This window comes from Nematolebias whitei, chromosome 2, assembly GCF_014905685.2.
Source record: "Nematolebias whitei isolate Nwh7 chromosome 2, NemWhi1, whole genome shotgun sequence".
NCBI lineage: Eukaryota > Metazoa > Chordata > Actinopteri > Cyprinodontiformes > Rivulidae > Nematolebias > Nematolebias whitei.
Window position 1 is genome coordinate 12,817,969 of NC_056499.1, and position 16,648 is coordinate 12,834,616.

Below are 16,648 nucleotides of genomic sequence, written 5' to 3' on the forward strand. Positions count from 1 at the left end.
ATCCTGTGCTCCAGCATCAACGTGTGGCATGGAGGCTGCACAGCTGCAGAAAGAAAAGCTTTGCAGAGAGTGGCGTCAGTCTCCCCACCATCACAGACATCTACACCTCCAGATGCAGGAAGAGGGCCACCTGCATCATGAAGGACCCCACTCACGCAGCACACACACTTTTTGCCCCGCTCCCCTCAGGCAGGAGGTTGAGGAGCATTAAGTTTAGAACCACTAGACTGAGGAACAGCTTCTACCCTGAAGCTGTTAGACTCATGAATCTCTAACCAGATACCAGAATAATCACTGTGAAGAATCACATCATGCTGCTGATTTGTTTCATGCTGCTGTGTTCATGTGTGCTCACACAGACTCATGTTCGTGCTGCTGTTCGGCGTATTGTTTTTGTACTACTAGTGATTAGCGTATTTTTAGTTAATGTTTTTCACAGTTCGTATCTTAGATCTTATTACTGTTTTTCTTTTACATTTTATACTTTTGTTGGATGTAACTGGAACCTTGTGTACACAATTTCGTTCCACCACATGTGGCGTGAGTGACAAAGAAACTGACTCTCTGACTCAATAGTGACTGCAATTCATTTTTGTTTTATTTTGAAATCCCGGTGATTACAGCTTCCGTACATGCTCAGTAACTTGCCTCAGCAGGTTGCACAGACGCTCCTCCAATCTGCACACAATGGAAGGTGGGGGGATGTGGGGGTCGAGTCTGGACCTCAGCGAGGTAAATAATCCTCTAAAAGTGACAGATCTGTTTATTTAAATAACATTTTTCTCCCATCCATGTACGGATGTGTGTACAAAAGTTAGAATTTTGTGACCGGAAGCCAACTATCACGTGCTTGTTTACCAACAAAAACAGCCGAAGTGATAGTTTTTGTCTACTTTTGTTCACCGTCACAGACTACGGCCTCCTAACATGACTCAAGCTTCCTCGTGGTTTGATTCAGCTAAAGGCTTTATTTACATTGAGCGCAGACCCGCATTTTAGAGTGGCACATCATCAAATCTGGAAAACTACTGGAATAAATGCTTTCAAGTTAACCTTTGCATTCTAAATTAAATTATTTAGGCAATTCTTTATTTTTTATGAATATTGTTTAAGTAGACAGGTTGAGTAGTAATTGTATTTTAGGTACTGTAAGTACTAAAAATGTTGGCAAATGTTGGCATTTGTAAAATTAAACGGCAAATGAGGCTGAAGTGAAGAGAAACTGATCGAACTCGTCATATTTATCAGAAATAATGCAAAATTCACTGAGAATCTGAAAAAGTATGATGATTCTTTTGCGGCAAAGAACTATTTTTCCTACCCTCGTTGACCTCAACGTTTATAATGTTTACAATTAAACATTTGTTTACAATGTTTATAAAACATTGCTATAGTTTTATAAATTCACTCTGAAATGACGGTCCTGTACTTTTCATCGTTTTCATTTTATTTTTGCACCTCGAGTCATTTTTCCACCGTTTTAACTTTTTAACTCCATTTTCTTGCCCTATTCTGATAGTTTAATCTGTTTATCTTTATTGCATCTCACAAGCAGATATAAAAGTAGTTTTGTGTCTTTGTTGCCAACTTATTCTATTTATATTTTAAAGTGGAGAAACCTTTTCTTCCTCTTTTCAAACCTCTCCCCTTTAATGTTTCTATTATGTTTTAAAGACCGGCTCAAACCACAGTAGACCAAATTTAGTAATTTTTGAGTCTTGGTGTAAAATAATGACATTTTTCACTCCAGAATACGACTTATTTTTAAAAATCTGACTTTATGAAAACAAAAAATAAAAGTTTGACAGAAACCATCTTACACAAAGCACACAAATAAACACGTATGTTGGATCTGCACAGGAACGCGTTTCCAAACGTCTTCATCTTTAACTTTTTGTAAATTTGGTTTCATTTACTTTTTGTAGAGTAATTGAAACCAGGCTGGCTCTGTGCTGCCACCTGCTGGTCACATTCAGATACGTTGCTTTATACAAAACAAACAACTCTGTTTTTACAAGAAAACTTTATTAAGTGCCGATCAAAGATTTACAACATTACTTTTATTTGCAATACATGGATAAGAAAAACAGGAGAAACCAGCGGTGCAGCAAACCCAGCAGTAAGCAAAAGACAGGTTTTATTTAGATATATATATATATATATATATAAAAAAGGATAAAATGATACAGAGAACATGAAACCTGTTTGGATGTTTGCATTTCAAACCAAGAATGTCCTTCTGAATTTAAAACAATCGGAGTAAATATAAAGAGCTGAACTGCTCAAGAGGTTTTGTCTGTTGTGGAGGAAGGTTTGAAAAAATAAAAATACCATCATACACAGCAGCAGCCAGCAAGTAAAGGAAAATACAATAAAAACTAAAAATTAGAGTGAAAAACTAACAAATCTATTTACACGATCACTTCCTGTCTGACTGCGTTACACTCAAACTGGAATGTGAGCAAACAAAAACTACAGTAAGTTACATCATTCGAATAATAAAACATTCTGTACTCTGGGTGTTACTACGAAAATTCAAAATATCAAGCCTGTTGCCTTTTTATTTCTGTGACTGCAATAGAGATGATAAAAAAATAAAAAGATCTATGGTTGATTTTATCGTTTTTCCACTGTCAATTTCAAACGTGCACAAAAATGATCATGTATGTTACTGTTGGAACTGATCAGATCATTTATCATAGAAAATAGTAGGATATTTTAAAAACTCCCAGTGATCTGAAAAACGTTTGTTTAGCTCTTAGTATATGTAAAACATCAATCTTGCATTTAAGGATAAAACGTAATTTGGCGTTCATAAATCCATAAGAACAGTTGGCGCCCAGAATATTTTTTCATGTCATTCTACTCCCTGTTTTTACAGTAATTTATCAAAAATACTCAATAAAAACAGTTGTTTCCCCACAAAGAAAAAAGGTTTTGTGCAACTTGGTTGCAGTAGTTCATTTACCTGAGCTAACAAAAGGATCAATGAGAAGATAAAACTTTGCATCATTTGGGTTTAAAAAAAAGATTATGGCGATGTAACGTACATTATGTTGATGGTCTCAGTCACTGCGGTCCCTCCTTGTTGGCTCTTATGGTTTTTCATGGCCGGTTATCGCTGCGAGGGTCTCTGCGATCATTGTAGCGTCCCTCGTCATCGTAGCGCTCACGGCGGTCACCATATTTGTTCCGGCGGTCATCGTAGTCGCTGCGGCGGTCGTCGTAGTCGCTGCGGCGGTCATCGTAGTCGCTGCGGCGGTCATTGTAATCCTTGCGCCGGTCATCGTAGTCGCTGCGGCGGTCGTCGTAGTCACTGCGGCGGTCGTCGTAATCCTTGCGGCGGTCAGTGTAGTCGCTGCGGCGGTCGTCGTAGTCGCTGCGGCGGTCGTCGTAATCCTTGCGGCGATCAGTGTTGTCGCTGCGGCGGTCGTCGTAATCACTGCGTCGATCATCGTAGTCACTGCGGCGGTCGTCATAATCCTTGCGACGGTCGTAGCTAAGATCAACCTTTGCCTCGTCTGGCCGAATGTTGGTCTCTTGCCCATTGCCGTGGCGGCTTTCACCATTAACTGGCTCTTTGTCATGGTGTTCCTCTTCATGAATTCTGAAAAGCAGGTGAATTACAGTCAAGCATCTGGGTCGCAGAAACACCAACACTCTGCAAACATTGGTCTCAAAGTATTTGGTTTCATCGGTGGCAGCTGGACAATAGAGGGCGCTAGGGTGCCGCCCCACCACTCTTCACTCACCACATTACCTTGAATACAACATAAAAAATTTTTTAAATAAAAATGAAATCATAAAACTAAAAATATTTTGAAATATATGTATATACTGTATTTTTTGTTGTTGTTGTGTAAGATAATGATTTCATAATGATGAGAAAAGTTGTTTCCTTCATCAACGTTGTCTGGTGTAGCATTTCCGCCCAGGAGCGCAAAAATCTTTGCCCAAAGATTCTCGTTAAAAGTTGTACATGCGCAGCAACTTGTCTTCAATACAAAAGAATAGGACCATTCTGGGCGCACCTCTCCTGCGACCAGACTGAATGCAAGGTACAGATCGTGCTTCCAGAACAGATCGTGGACAATCACAACCAGGCTGTGTGTGAGAGAGGCTAGCTGCTGCAGGTAAGCTTTACGCCATTCAAAGCCCTTTATCTAATGCTTATGTGCCATTTCTGACTGATATGCCTCTCAACCTTTAGATGTCTCCGTTGTGAAAAAACCTTCAGCCGACCGTGTATTCTAAAAGTGGGAACTGGTGAATTTGTTTGTTTCTGGAGCTAGCATGTTAGCGCTAGCCTCCAGGTTATTGGATTTGGCTCTGTGATAAATCAGTGCTATCGCTACATTAAATTGAATGTGCTTATAGAAAAAATAAATATCAAACATTCATACTTTTCCATGCTAAATGTCACTGATGGTATCGTTATACTCTGAACACCTGCATTTGTATTGATCTGGATAATGAAAATAAGCCTCTTGCAATAAGTAAATAGCTCCTAGTGTTAACATTGAAGCATTTAAATTGAATATACAGTGAATGGTGAAATGCTATTGCTATATTGTGTGTCAAGATGCAATATTAGGACCTTTAATATAAAGAATTAGGGATGCACAATATTATCGGTATGGTATCGGTATTGGCCGATCGGCCATTCCATCAAAAATAATTAACAGATATAAAAATACGCTGTTTTTGTATGACAACCCAGTGACAAGGATGCTTGCAGCACCAGTACAACATGATGACGTCACGCACACCTACCTGATCTGATCACGGCGGAGATGAAGAAGTCAAAATGTCGGCGGTGTAACAGTTTTTTTCGTTGAGGATATTGGGTTCTGAAGATTTTTGGACCATGTTGAGCCTCGCTACATCGTCCCCAGTCAGAGATATTTTTTTGACGTAGCCTTACACAAGCCATAATTTCCGACATCATTGAGAAGCTAATAGCCAATAACACTTAGGTGAGTTTTACCACAGACATTTGGACGTCAAGTGTTAGCCCCGTTAGCATGGTTAGTCTTACGGCACAACGGATAGACAAAAACTTTGAACTTAAAAAGGATGTCCTTCATGCACAGGAGTGCAGAGGATCCCACACTGCAGCTAGGAACCTGGAACAAGCCTCCACAAGTGAGACAGCATTGCAGGTGACTAATGCTAATAACTAACATTTAACACTTTTCATTTAATATAAGGCTATGCATATCATATGGCTGTTACTGAATATATGTCACCAGCTCTTACAGCGGTTGCACAATTTTTGTAGCAAATAAGCCTAAATAAGAGAGCTATGTTCTGACAAAGAAAGTATATAAAAAAATATCGGTATCGGATATTGGCCATAAAATCCAATATCATGCATCCCTATTAGGAAAATTTAAGAGTACTCAAATAATGAGCTTGATTCTATTTAGATTATGAACTTATATTACTATAGTAATGATGATAAAACATGTACATGTATTGCTTATATTTCTGATGGTTTTTGATATTGATAAAACCCAGGGTTATTGATTATTAGGTCTGTTTCACACAGGCCAGGTTCCTGTTTCCATGTGTTGTTGAGCTAACCAGAATGGATGGTGATCTAAAGCTAACCCTAGTTTCGAACCAGGAAATCATTTGAATCCCCATAACTCCTTCCAGTGTGGTAGTGCCTCCCCCCCTAATAGTAAACAGTCTAAAACTAGAGGTTTATTTGACATTAAACCTTATAAAAACAGGTCAAATCAGATACAAACTCGGCTCACAACACTGGATATTTGTTTTTGTCTGCGTCTGTGTTTTTATGCTGTTTGGAAGGAAAAAAGGAAAATAAATTACCCCATCTCGTATATCGCATCCTTCTTCTTGTTTTTGCAGCAACAGCAGTAGATGATTATAACAAGGAAGATTAAAACGGCAGCAACTCCCCCAATAATTGCTGCGGTGGAACCTATGCTCATCATGGATGCTGCAGGGTGGAAGGAAGATGAGATAACATGAGATACAGGATGAGATATGAAATCAAATATGTGATGTGAGATTCAAGATGGAATGTGTGATAAAATGGTGAGATGAGATGTCAAATAAAATATGAAATAAGGTTAAAAGATTGAAATGTGTGCAAAGACATGAATTTAGATATGTGATGAGATTAGATTTGATATATGAAATTAGATATGATAGGAGATTAAACATGATGCAGGATGAGATACTAGAAAATATATGGGATTAGATATGAGACAGGATATTAAACAATATGAGAGGAGACAATATATGCTAAGAAACAAAGATATGAGACAAAATATGAGATAAGAAATGAGAGACGATATAGGATTAAACAATACAGGATGAGAGATTAAATACAAGATGGAATATGAGAAAAATATGGAATTAGATACAGATATGAGATTACACAATATGAGATAAAAACAAATGAGATAAGACAAGATGAGATAAGAAACTAGATATATGAGATAAACAAGACATGCAATCATATGGGATCTAAGATAATTAGATAAGCTATGAGATGCATAAGTTATGAAATAAAATCAGCTTTATCATGAGCCAATGACTTGAGAGAAAGATGGGATATGAAATAAGATGTGAGAAATATAAGAAGAAATATGAAACCAGGTGAGATTGCGAGAAGTGATTAAACTTGAGAGAAGACGTGACGAGATGAGATCAGATACAAAATGGAGTATGGGAAGTGATAAGATGAGAAATTATAAATGAAATTAGACAATACATGAGATGAAACAAGATATAAAATGAGATGAGATACAAGATGAGGTATGAGAAAATATGTGAAATTAGATACAACATGACAATACATAAGATGAGGTAAGATAAGTGCTGAGAAGATATGATATTGCAACTTCATACAGGATGATATATAAATATTGTAAATAAATAAATGTAATTAATAAGATGTGATGAAATTGAAAAAAATATGGGATATATAGGATGAGAAGATACAAAATAAAATATGAGATGGAATATAAGATTAAACACGAGTTAATATGTGAAATGAGATCATATAAAAGATGAACTAGGATATGAGATATATGATATGTGATGGTGTAAGAATTGTAATGAGACATGAGATAAAATACAATAAGTAATTAGATATGGCATGAGGCGAGGTTGTATATAAGTTATAGAATGAGATAAAAGGATAAGATAAAAAATTAGTTAAGATGAAACATGAGTTAAGAGATGAGGATGTAAGGTCCCTCTTACGTGGCATGACTGAGAGGGTGAAGTTGCAGGTAGCAGAACGAATCTTGTTGCTGGACGTGCAGATGTAGAATCCCGAGGTATCTTTGGTGATGTTGAATAAAGACAGGATTCCCCCCTCTGAAAATCAAGGAGTCAGTCAGTCATACGGAGTAACTCGTTCTTTCTTACATGTACAGCATGTTTGTGATGCAGAGGACAGAAACAGCACTTTATAGAAACAGGTTTTTCTATCCTCGTCCTTGTTAATCACTTACTGTACCCTAGAAACGTTGAGCTCCTTTTTACATTGCATGAAAATCGTAACTTAAAAGAAACTAAAGCAGAAACAAGTTTTAATTTATTGCAGATATTTAGGCATTTGCCAATGCACTAAAAAAAATTAAAAAGGCAGTGCATCCCTTAAAGAAACATTTCTTGCTGCCACCTTTCATATCGGAATTTAAATTTAAGATCATTTATTTATGTTGCGAAATGACAATGTAATCTCACAAAATACTGCAAGACCTTCTGCGGTCTCTTAGCACTCAGATTATGTGTTGGGAATGATGCTCAGCTACTATCACACAAACTTTCTGCTCAGTTTCTATAAAACCAATCGCGTTGTGACCATTTTTGTGTTTTCTATAATGTTGGCATACATTTGGGTGTTACAACGTCTCATGAACTGCAGACAGATTTTAATAAAACTTTCAGAATTTTAGAGATATTGAGAAAAGAATTGGTGGTAGTAGTTGAGCATCCCCAAGTCAAAATCCGAGCACTAGATGGAGCAAGATCAGGTGGGGAGGCTGTGGTACAGTGGAAGGGCAGCCAACTTTGGACCAGAAAGTCACAGGTTCAACTCCCCGCCATGTACATATGTTGCAACGTCATTGACCGAGACGCCTAATCCCCAATTGCTCCCCGGGCACTTATGGCTGCCCACTGCTCCACCTGGGTGCATCTCAGGTGTGATGGGTTAAATGCAGAGAACTAATTTCATCATTGTATGGGATCGTACAATGACGACAACACATAACACTTTTCACTTCATTTAAATATTTGGCACTAAACAGGACTGCTGGGCCTCAAAGATCATGTAATATTTGATATAGGTGGATTTCTATTGATCACAGTGGTCTCAGATTTTTTTTTTTTACTTCCAAACTGGTCATAAAATACACTTTTGCATTAAAGCAGAAACTTGACAACCTGCATACTGTAGACTCATGCAGAGTTTTATGTCTGCAAAGATAACGAGAAGCATTGATTAAATATATTTTACACCTCCAACCTGTATACCAAGTTGAACAGAGTGCCTGTTTCTCCATTTAACCTCATTTGTAAACATTTGAGTAAAGAAAGGGTCATTTTTTGGTCATGATTTCCTAAGATCAACGCATCCCAGGACTTACGGTCGGTGGTTTTGGGGTCTGGAACACGAGGCTGGTTAGCCACAGTATAACCTGCCCACTTGTAGGTTGGAGCAGGAGAACCCTCCTCAGAAACACAGGTGAGGTTGATGTTCTGGCCGTACTCTGCTTTTCCCTGGGTCTTACAGATGGGTGGGGAAGGAGCCACTTAAAAAAGGAGAAAGACATGAAAATAAGTTTATTTAGTTGACAACTACTCTGTTCATTACATGACCACGGTTGGGAAAAACATAATGGATTGTTTTCTTTTAGATTAATCAGTTTCTCAACAAAAAATGACAGAATTATACAAACAGCAGTTTATTTTTAACAAGTCACAGGTTCTATATTCATATCGACTAGACTGTATCTCACAAGACAAGAATATATTTTAACAACCTTTTGCCACAAACTCAGTCTTGTGGCTGTTCTCTTGTCTGATTTCTACTGAACGTCTTCGGGCCTCAAGCTTCAACGCCCGACCTTCTCACTAAAGCTGTGACCTTTGAACTCAAGAGGTCAAACTCATTAAAAATGGAATTACCGGTAAGTAAACCGTTTATATTTCAATATTTTCCTGAGAAAATTGTAGTGTTTTTCAAATTTCTTATGTCAGAACAAACCGAGTTTACTAGAATATTCATTTGGTAAATAAAAGTCACATCCCATGCCATTTTTTTGGTACTATTTTTTTAATTAAACACATTTTACCAAAGGCTGCCAATACAACTAAGAAAAAACCCTAAATAGCAATCCAAACGGTTTGGCTGATAGGTAACTCTAAATTGTCCCTAGGTGTGAGAGAGAGTGAATGGTTGTCTCGTTTATCTCTGTGTCCCTGTGATGGACTGGGGACCTGTCCAGGTGTCCCCTGCCTCTCTTGCAGTGATAGTTGGACATGGGCACCAGTGACCCCCCCGTGACCCGAAAAGGAAGAAGCTGTAACGATAATGGATGGATTGATGTTATTTTCATGTTCTGGTTTGGTTTCATTTACGTTAAAGTCTCTGTTACTGGCTGTAAACTGACAGCATGAGTCAAAGACTGTTTACGGTAGATATGAGGAGGAAAAGCACTGCTGGTGACATCACTGGGTGGTGCTTAGCTTTGCTTAACTCTGCATAGCATCGCTCTGTGTAAATCACCATTGTCTTATATGATTTAAATGTGGAGAACTGTTTTTATAAACTGCTGCCACAAACATGGTTTAAAGTGGTGGGGACACCTTCCATCATAAATTCTGCGCCAGCTGCAACTGGACACCGCTTCAGAACAGTTTTAAACTCGACTAGAAATCGTGACATTCTAATCTCGAGCTTTTGCTCCACGCCAACACTGACCACTACGGCTTTTCAGAGGCGACAATCATTCAAACTGGTAACTGTACCCGATAATGTGTCAAACAGAAAACCAGGCGCAACTAGACCTGTCACAATAAACAATAAATCAATTAATCACATGATAAATGATCAACCTCATTTTCATTTATCGGCTTTATCGTTTCTTCGTGTCCCTCTCTTCCTAATGAAGACACTGGATGAAAAAAGGATCAACTCTGGTGCTCTTAGTCTTCACTGACCTCTCCCTTTTTCTTTTCATTTTAAAATCCGTTTTAACAATCCAAAAATCATGTTTTTGGATTGTTAAAAGCAGCTAAGCTGAGAAGCCAAGCTACGAGCTAAGCTAACAGGCCGACCTCGGGAAAAAAACTCCATCTTGTCAAAGCTCCAAAATTCACGGTTGAAACCTGTACTTTTGTGTAAAAAGTTGTTTTTCTCTGCACAAAGAAGCTGAGAACTTGTTTACCGATTTTTTTATTAAAAGCTTTGTGAGGCAAATGCTATGCTAAAGAGCTCAAACCACACTGAGCGTCCGCCATTTTGAGAACCACAAAACAGGAACATCAAGGGGCCTCCCTCTCATTTTTCTTAAGAGACACGCTTCTCGCTCCCTCACTACCCATCCTTCGGTTCAAACAGTCCACTATACTGCCATCCAGTGGTCAAAAAAGGTACCACACGCAAAAATTAACCAACATTTCTTCTTAAATTTGACAATTACTAATTATTGTCAAATTTCAAACAATATTATTGTTTATCGCAATAATTTCTGAGACAATTAATCGCCCAGCAAAATTTGTTATCGTGACAGGCCTAGGCACAACTCTTTTCAAACATTCAAAGCAAAAAAATCTTTGAGAAAAACTAAGCCTTACCTAGGACTAACAACCGTGCCTTGTCAGCCGTCTGGCCCTTGGGGTCTTTAGGAATCTGGACCTGACACTCAAACTCTCTGTTGTCGTTCAGAGTGACGGAGTTCAGCTTCAGATTAGCTGTCCCAGTTTTCAGATCCACAATCGGAGATGCCCGGTCTTTATAATTATCTTGGACGTCGGTCTCGTCATCAGGATAATAATAAGTGAGGACAATGTCCTGTTGAAAACATTTACATTAGAGGAATACAAACAAAAACAAGCATCCTGTAGGTACATATGTACTTACATCCAAAGCACCTTCCACTTGAGCCAGGGCGGTCCATGTGACGACGACCAGTTTAGGGCTGGTTACAGTGGTTGTAAACGTGCAGGGCAGAGTGACGTTGTCGCCTCTGGCAACCTCATACACAGTCTGAGGGATGTTCACAGTGATGGCCGCCACACCGGACCACACTGTGAGCAAATTAAAATTATTCGTTAACAGCACTATTCAAGACTTCCAAATGGTTCAGCTGCACAAAGAAAGAACTGTAGCTATGAAAGTCCACAGTTTTTCAGTTCCCCAGTTTCAGGATAAGATAAACTCATCTTGTCTTTATCTAAAATGTCTAAAATGATTCAGATGAACAAAACACACAAGATTCCACCAAGACTAAATTTATTAAATAGAAACCAGTTCCTGGTCCTGATCCAGAACCTCCTCCAGCAGCAGAACCCTCTGTGGTTCTCTGTAGGACTTATCAGTCTCTCATGGTTCTGGAGGCGTTCTGGTCCACTCTTCTTTCTATTAAGGGTTCTGCTCAGCTCTCTGAAGGTCCACCACAGTGTTTCAGTCAAGTTGAGGTTCTGGACTCCGACTGGACCGTTGCAGTGCAGTACCTTGGTTCTCTTCTTTATGACCCGTTCTGTTGTAGATCAGCTGCTGTATTTGGGATCATGGTTCTGTTGGACCCAGTTGGTCCAAACTTCAGCTGTTGGACAGATGGACCCATTTGATTCCAGAACTCTTTGGTCTACTGAGGAGTTCTGGTCCACTCAGTGACTGACAGGACCCAAACCATCAGCCTTCCACCACCGAGCTGACAGCTGGGAGGAGCTGTTTGCTGCAGTGCATTCTGGGTAAGCATCTGTCCTCTGGTCTGGTTCTGGTCCAGAAGTCTTGTGGTTCCTTCAGATGAAACTTTCCAAACCTAAATCGAGCTGCCATGTTGTTTTTAGAAAGAATGGACCATGACCTTTGACCTGCTGACTGAGACCTGTAGTGCCACTGCATGGTCTGACCTTCAGGGTGAATCTGCTGTGAAGACTGTCAGCTGTCTGAAAAGTTTTCCACATGTGAATAATCTTTCTCTATTGAAAGATGGACTCCAGATGGTTTGGAAATGACCTTTGACCTTTCATGGATTGAAGGACAGCAGTAGCTGCTTCTCTGAGGTCATTGCTGATGTATTTCCACCTTGGTGTTGTATTAACACACACCTGAACTCTCCAGATCAGAGGCGGTCCCCCTGATGAGGATCAGTTCATGAGCAGCTTCTGATCCTGAACCTCTGAGGTCCAGTGGGAGCAGCAAGACTGGAACCAGTTTTTGCTTAATGAATAACGACTCTGTGGAACCTGTTCAGTGTTTTTTGTTAATTTCAGATTTGAATATTTTAAAACTTGGTAAAGACCAGATCAGATTTTAATATCCTAAAACCCCAAAAACTGACAGAGGGAGGACTTTCTTTTCCCATGACCACATTAACGTTCTTGATACAAACTAGTCCAGTCATTTTCATAGAATACATTTAAGAAGTCAAAATTCACAGTTCCTCTTTCATCCCATCGACTGAATTCATTTTGTGAAAAGAGAAATGGTTCTTTATTTAACTTCTGTCTCCAACGATGGTCAGATGTAGTAGATATATTTATTAAAATGTATTACCAAACGTGTTCATATCCTGCCGTTTTTGGTTTAAATAATAAGTTTAACAAAAGGTATCACTTGTTTTAAATGAAAACCAGATTCCAAATGTAAATCCTTTTGTGAAATTTGTAATTCTTTTAATGTTGTTTGGACTTTCTAAACTGTTGCTTTTTGGAAAATAAAAGTGTATTTGTTAATTAAAGAACAAATCAAATAAATAAGCTTACAGAGAGAGGCCATGTTCTTTGCTTGTTCCTGCTTTGGACAGGTAAAGGTGTTCAGACAGGTGTGGTCGCTCCTCCATTTGAATACAGACAAAAAAAAAAAAAAACATTTTGTGCCATAAAGCAACTCACCTGCACTCAGCAGAACCAGGGTCCAAATCATCTTCTCCATGCTGAAGGGTTTTAATGGATCCAACAGGCCTGGGTTCTGTTCTCGGCCCGAATCTGTTTATCACAGGAAGGAGAGGAAGCGGAGCCGCCCGGTGCTCATTTACACCGAAACCTGAGTCTGGACCGCAGGGTGCGCCGCTCCAGCATGATTGACGGCTCTCCGGGCCAATCAGCGCTCAGTCGGGCTCCAGGTAACATTCTGGCCCCGCCCCCTTCACATGTAGCTGCTTGTCTGTCATTTAGCAGCGGGGCTGTCAGGATTCTCCGAAGGGAAGCGGATTTTCCAAGGAATTGTTGACAACACGGGAACCAAAGATTCATTTGTATTTACCCTGAATTAAATTAAATAAAATCTAAAAAGCTGCAGTGGCTTCAGGTAAACTCTGTTCTTCATCCAAGAGACTTCTGGTTTTATTTCTCATTTGTAAGAACTACCTGATCCAAACAGTCTGAAGAGGAGCAGGGTTTTTCTTGCCGAACCGGTTTACTAAAACTTCAAATGATGCTGGCAGAAAACCCGGAAGTGACCATATTAGGAAGATGAGCCTGGTTTTGTCAGGCTCAAACATGTGCAGCCAATCACATCTGCTTCTTTAAGGTTTCTGTTTAAAAATAAACAATGAGGAAGGTTGCCAGAAATGAAAATAAAGTTAGAATCACACGAGGTTATCAGGGCCTTGGATTCAGGATCAGCAGTTGGTGGCCCGCGGGCCAAAACCAGGACAAGGGAAGAATGTAAACAACAAGCAGAAAAAACACAAAAGTACCACAAAGAATATTTAAGTATTTTAAATGTATTTGTAATTTTAAAGCAACAAAGTAAAAATAGAAAAATCTGCATTTTTGACTAAAACACAGTGTGAACGCTGAAACCTGCTGAAGAAGCTTGAAGCTAAAACAGCAGGCCAAAAGCTAAATACATAAGAGCTAAAAGTAAGAAAACTGTAGCTAAAAGTAGCAATGCTAAGCTAAAAGTAACAAAAAAGTGCTATGGCTAGTTAGAGTTAAGATTTTTGTTAGTAGCTAGAATTTCACACTTAAGGTAGCATAGCCTTCCTTTAACTTTAAGCTGACATTTTGCTATATTTAGGAAGTGTTCTGCTACTTTTAGTTTTTGTAGCATTTTGCTACATTTTGTTACCATTTTATTTTTATCTTTTAGGTATTTTCTACTTTTAGTGTTTTACTACAGTGAAAGCTTTTTGCTATTTTTAGTTTTTAGCTTGCGATTTCTAACTTTAGGCTAGCTTTCAGCTACATTTAGCTTTCAGCATCTTCAGCATGCAAGTGTTTCTGTTTGTTCTCTCAGGTTTTTTTATCTGAAGTGTTGTCTTGTTGTATTTTCTGACATGCTGAGCATCTGGAGCTGAAGCTCTTTGTTTTGCGTTCGTGGTTTGGCCTCCTGTGGTGACTCGCTCGCCTTCGGCTGCAAGATAAATACAAACATTTTGTGCAGCTTTTCTTCTTTTATTATTGGTTCATCGTGACATTTTGTGACACGCAGAAGGTTAACAGAGCTGTTTCTGTTGTTAGATCACGCTCACAGATTATTTGCTCAACGTTTAAACAATATTTTAATCCTTGAAGAACGACCTTCATTTGTTCCTGTATAATCTGAATTAAAGACGTCAACAAGCAGCTGAGTCTTCTTTTCCTGGTTTGTCCAATCGCTCCACAGCATCGTGATTTCAGACTTCTTTGTGCCCTTAATTTGATTTTTTTTCTAACAATCTGATCAGACATTTCAGAAGCTCTCAAGCTTTTAGTCTGGATTATAGATGTTCCAATGAGACCTGGTTGTTTCTGTTTGGACCTTGAATTGATGTTTCACTGCCAGTATACGAGGTATTTCATGGATATCTCTCCCTTTGAACCCTCGGAAGTCTCAGTAATCCTATTTTCTCAACTTTTAGCTGTGAAGTTCTACGTTCTGTAGCCCAAACTGTGGCAGTTATCAATTTAAAACAATCCACCTGATGAGATCTTTCTAGTAAACATCCAGAATAAGTATATTTAAATTCTCTTTTAGTGATGGCCATTGGTAGTTGTTTGCATTCAGCTTATTGTTGTTTCAAGTTTCTTTCTCTCTGCAGACAAAAGCAGAGGGAAACCACGAGCCAGATGTGAGAATCGTAGAGAAAGTTGTGCTGCCTGAAACAAGTCGCCATATATTGTAAAAAATAAAAATAATAATAAAGCTGTGTTGCCTAAAATTGTTTACATAAATGTAGTAAAAGCTGTTTGATGCAAAATCAATTATTGCTAGAAAAGCTGTGCAGCCAACAAAAGGATAAAATTGGCAGAAAAAACATAAAAAGTGGAAAGAGCAGAAACAAGCAGTAAAAGTTGTAAACAGCTAAAGGGTTTGAAGGATGTGAAGAGAGCGCCGTTCATTTTCAATGAGGAAAACATGGCCGACAAAGCTGAATAGTTCAAAAAGTAAAAACTGCACAAACAGCAGATGTGCCAGCAGGAATGTCCGGAATGAGCCGAAGGTTTTGTGACATGAAATGTTGAACTAGAACAAAAATTGCAGAAATTATTACGTGCTGAAAAATGTACGGCTCTCAAAGGTGAAAATTATTTTAAAAACTTTCAAACAACAAGAAAACAAAAACTAGTTTTACAGAGAGATGGTTAAATATTTGGACTACAATGAAGGCAGACATCTTGATGAAAACTGAAAAACTGCAGTTTTGCAGGCAGCTGAACTGGATAAAGAAACAAATGATGTCATTTTTGGGTTGATCAGCTTCTGCAGAATCTGGATTTTTACGCACCGACCACAGCCCAGCTGAAGGAGCTGATCTCAACGAGTGCTGTGTCGATGAGCATCCTCAAAAGCTGGAGAAATTGTTAGCCAAAAAAAACAAACTGTAAAAAATATTATTTCTTAATAAAAATAGTTACGTAAGCAGACCTAACATTCCAGCACATCTCACTTATCTTCAGCATGACTTATCCCAACATTTACAGAATCAACCGATCAATCAATCAATGTTTACAAATCTTACATCGTTCACACAGACCCCTGTTTCATTCGTCACATAATTAACGACACGTTGTTTTCATATGTCCTGGTTTGCCACTCGATGTGACTGAAACAAAGCATTGAACGAATGAAGCTATTTTCAGAACAATTGAAGTGGGTCAGGTTCGTTGCTTCATTTGCACGTCACCTAGAGTTGCATTCGAGCCTAAAAAATCCGACCCGGCCCAAACCCATATCATTTTTTCCAAGCCTGACCCAAAACCGACCAATTAACTGTGAATACAGGCCCGAACCTGGATTATTATTATTTTTTTTATTATTTAGCTTTTACTGCTTTTGTGAGCAAATCAGTTGGACATGATTTAAAAACATATTTCAAAGAAAGGAAGATATAAGATTTCTTGTTCATTAAAAAGAGTCAATGGATTATTATAATATTATAGTTATTAACGATTGGCAGATGTGCATGGCTGATGATCCACACTGGGTTGTCAGCCGCATGTG

The 16,648-nt window shown here is 38.7% G+C and overlaps 1 protein-coding gene across 1 annotated transcript; it reads right to left on the bottom strand.

Moving 5' to 3' along the window:
• Positions 1-2,521: 2,521 nt before the first annotated feature.
• On the bottom strand, positions 2,522-13,266 carry gpa33a (glycoprotein A33 (transmembrane), paralog a). Its single transcript, XM_037696821.1, has 7 exons — positions 13,114-13,266; positions 11,135-11,301; positions 10,849-11,065; positions 8,637-8,801; positions 7,243-7,359; positions 5,839-5,968; positions 2,522-3,607 (listed from the first exon to the last, which is right to left on the bottom strand). Exons 1-7 carry the CDS (start codon positions 13,151-13,153, stop codon positions 3,106-3,108), a joined length of 1,338 nt encoding a protein of 445 aa, XP_037552749.1. The 5' UTR covers positions 13,154-13,266; the 3' UTR covers positions 2,522-3,105.
• Between the last annotated feature and the right edge of the window lie 3,382 nt (positions 13,267-16,648).

Excerpts from the sequence above, each read along its gene's own strand:
- gpa33a (XM_037696821.1), bottom strand. The coding sequence starts at position 13,153 with ATGGAGAAGATGATTTGGACCCTGGTTCTGCTGAGTGCAG. Across the intron at positions 11,302-13,113 it reads CCTGGTTCTGCTGAGTGCAG|TGTGGTCCGGTGTGGCGGCC; the intron begins GTGAGTTGCTTT and ends ATTTGCTCACAG. Across the intron at positions 7,360-8,636 it reads AGACCCCAAAACCACCGACC|AGGGGGGAATCCTGTCTTTA; the intron begins GTAAGTCCTGGG and ends CTTGATTTTCAG.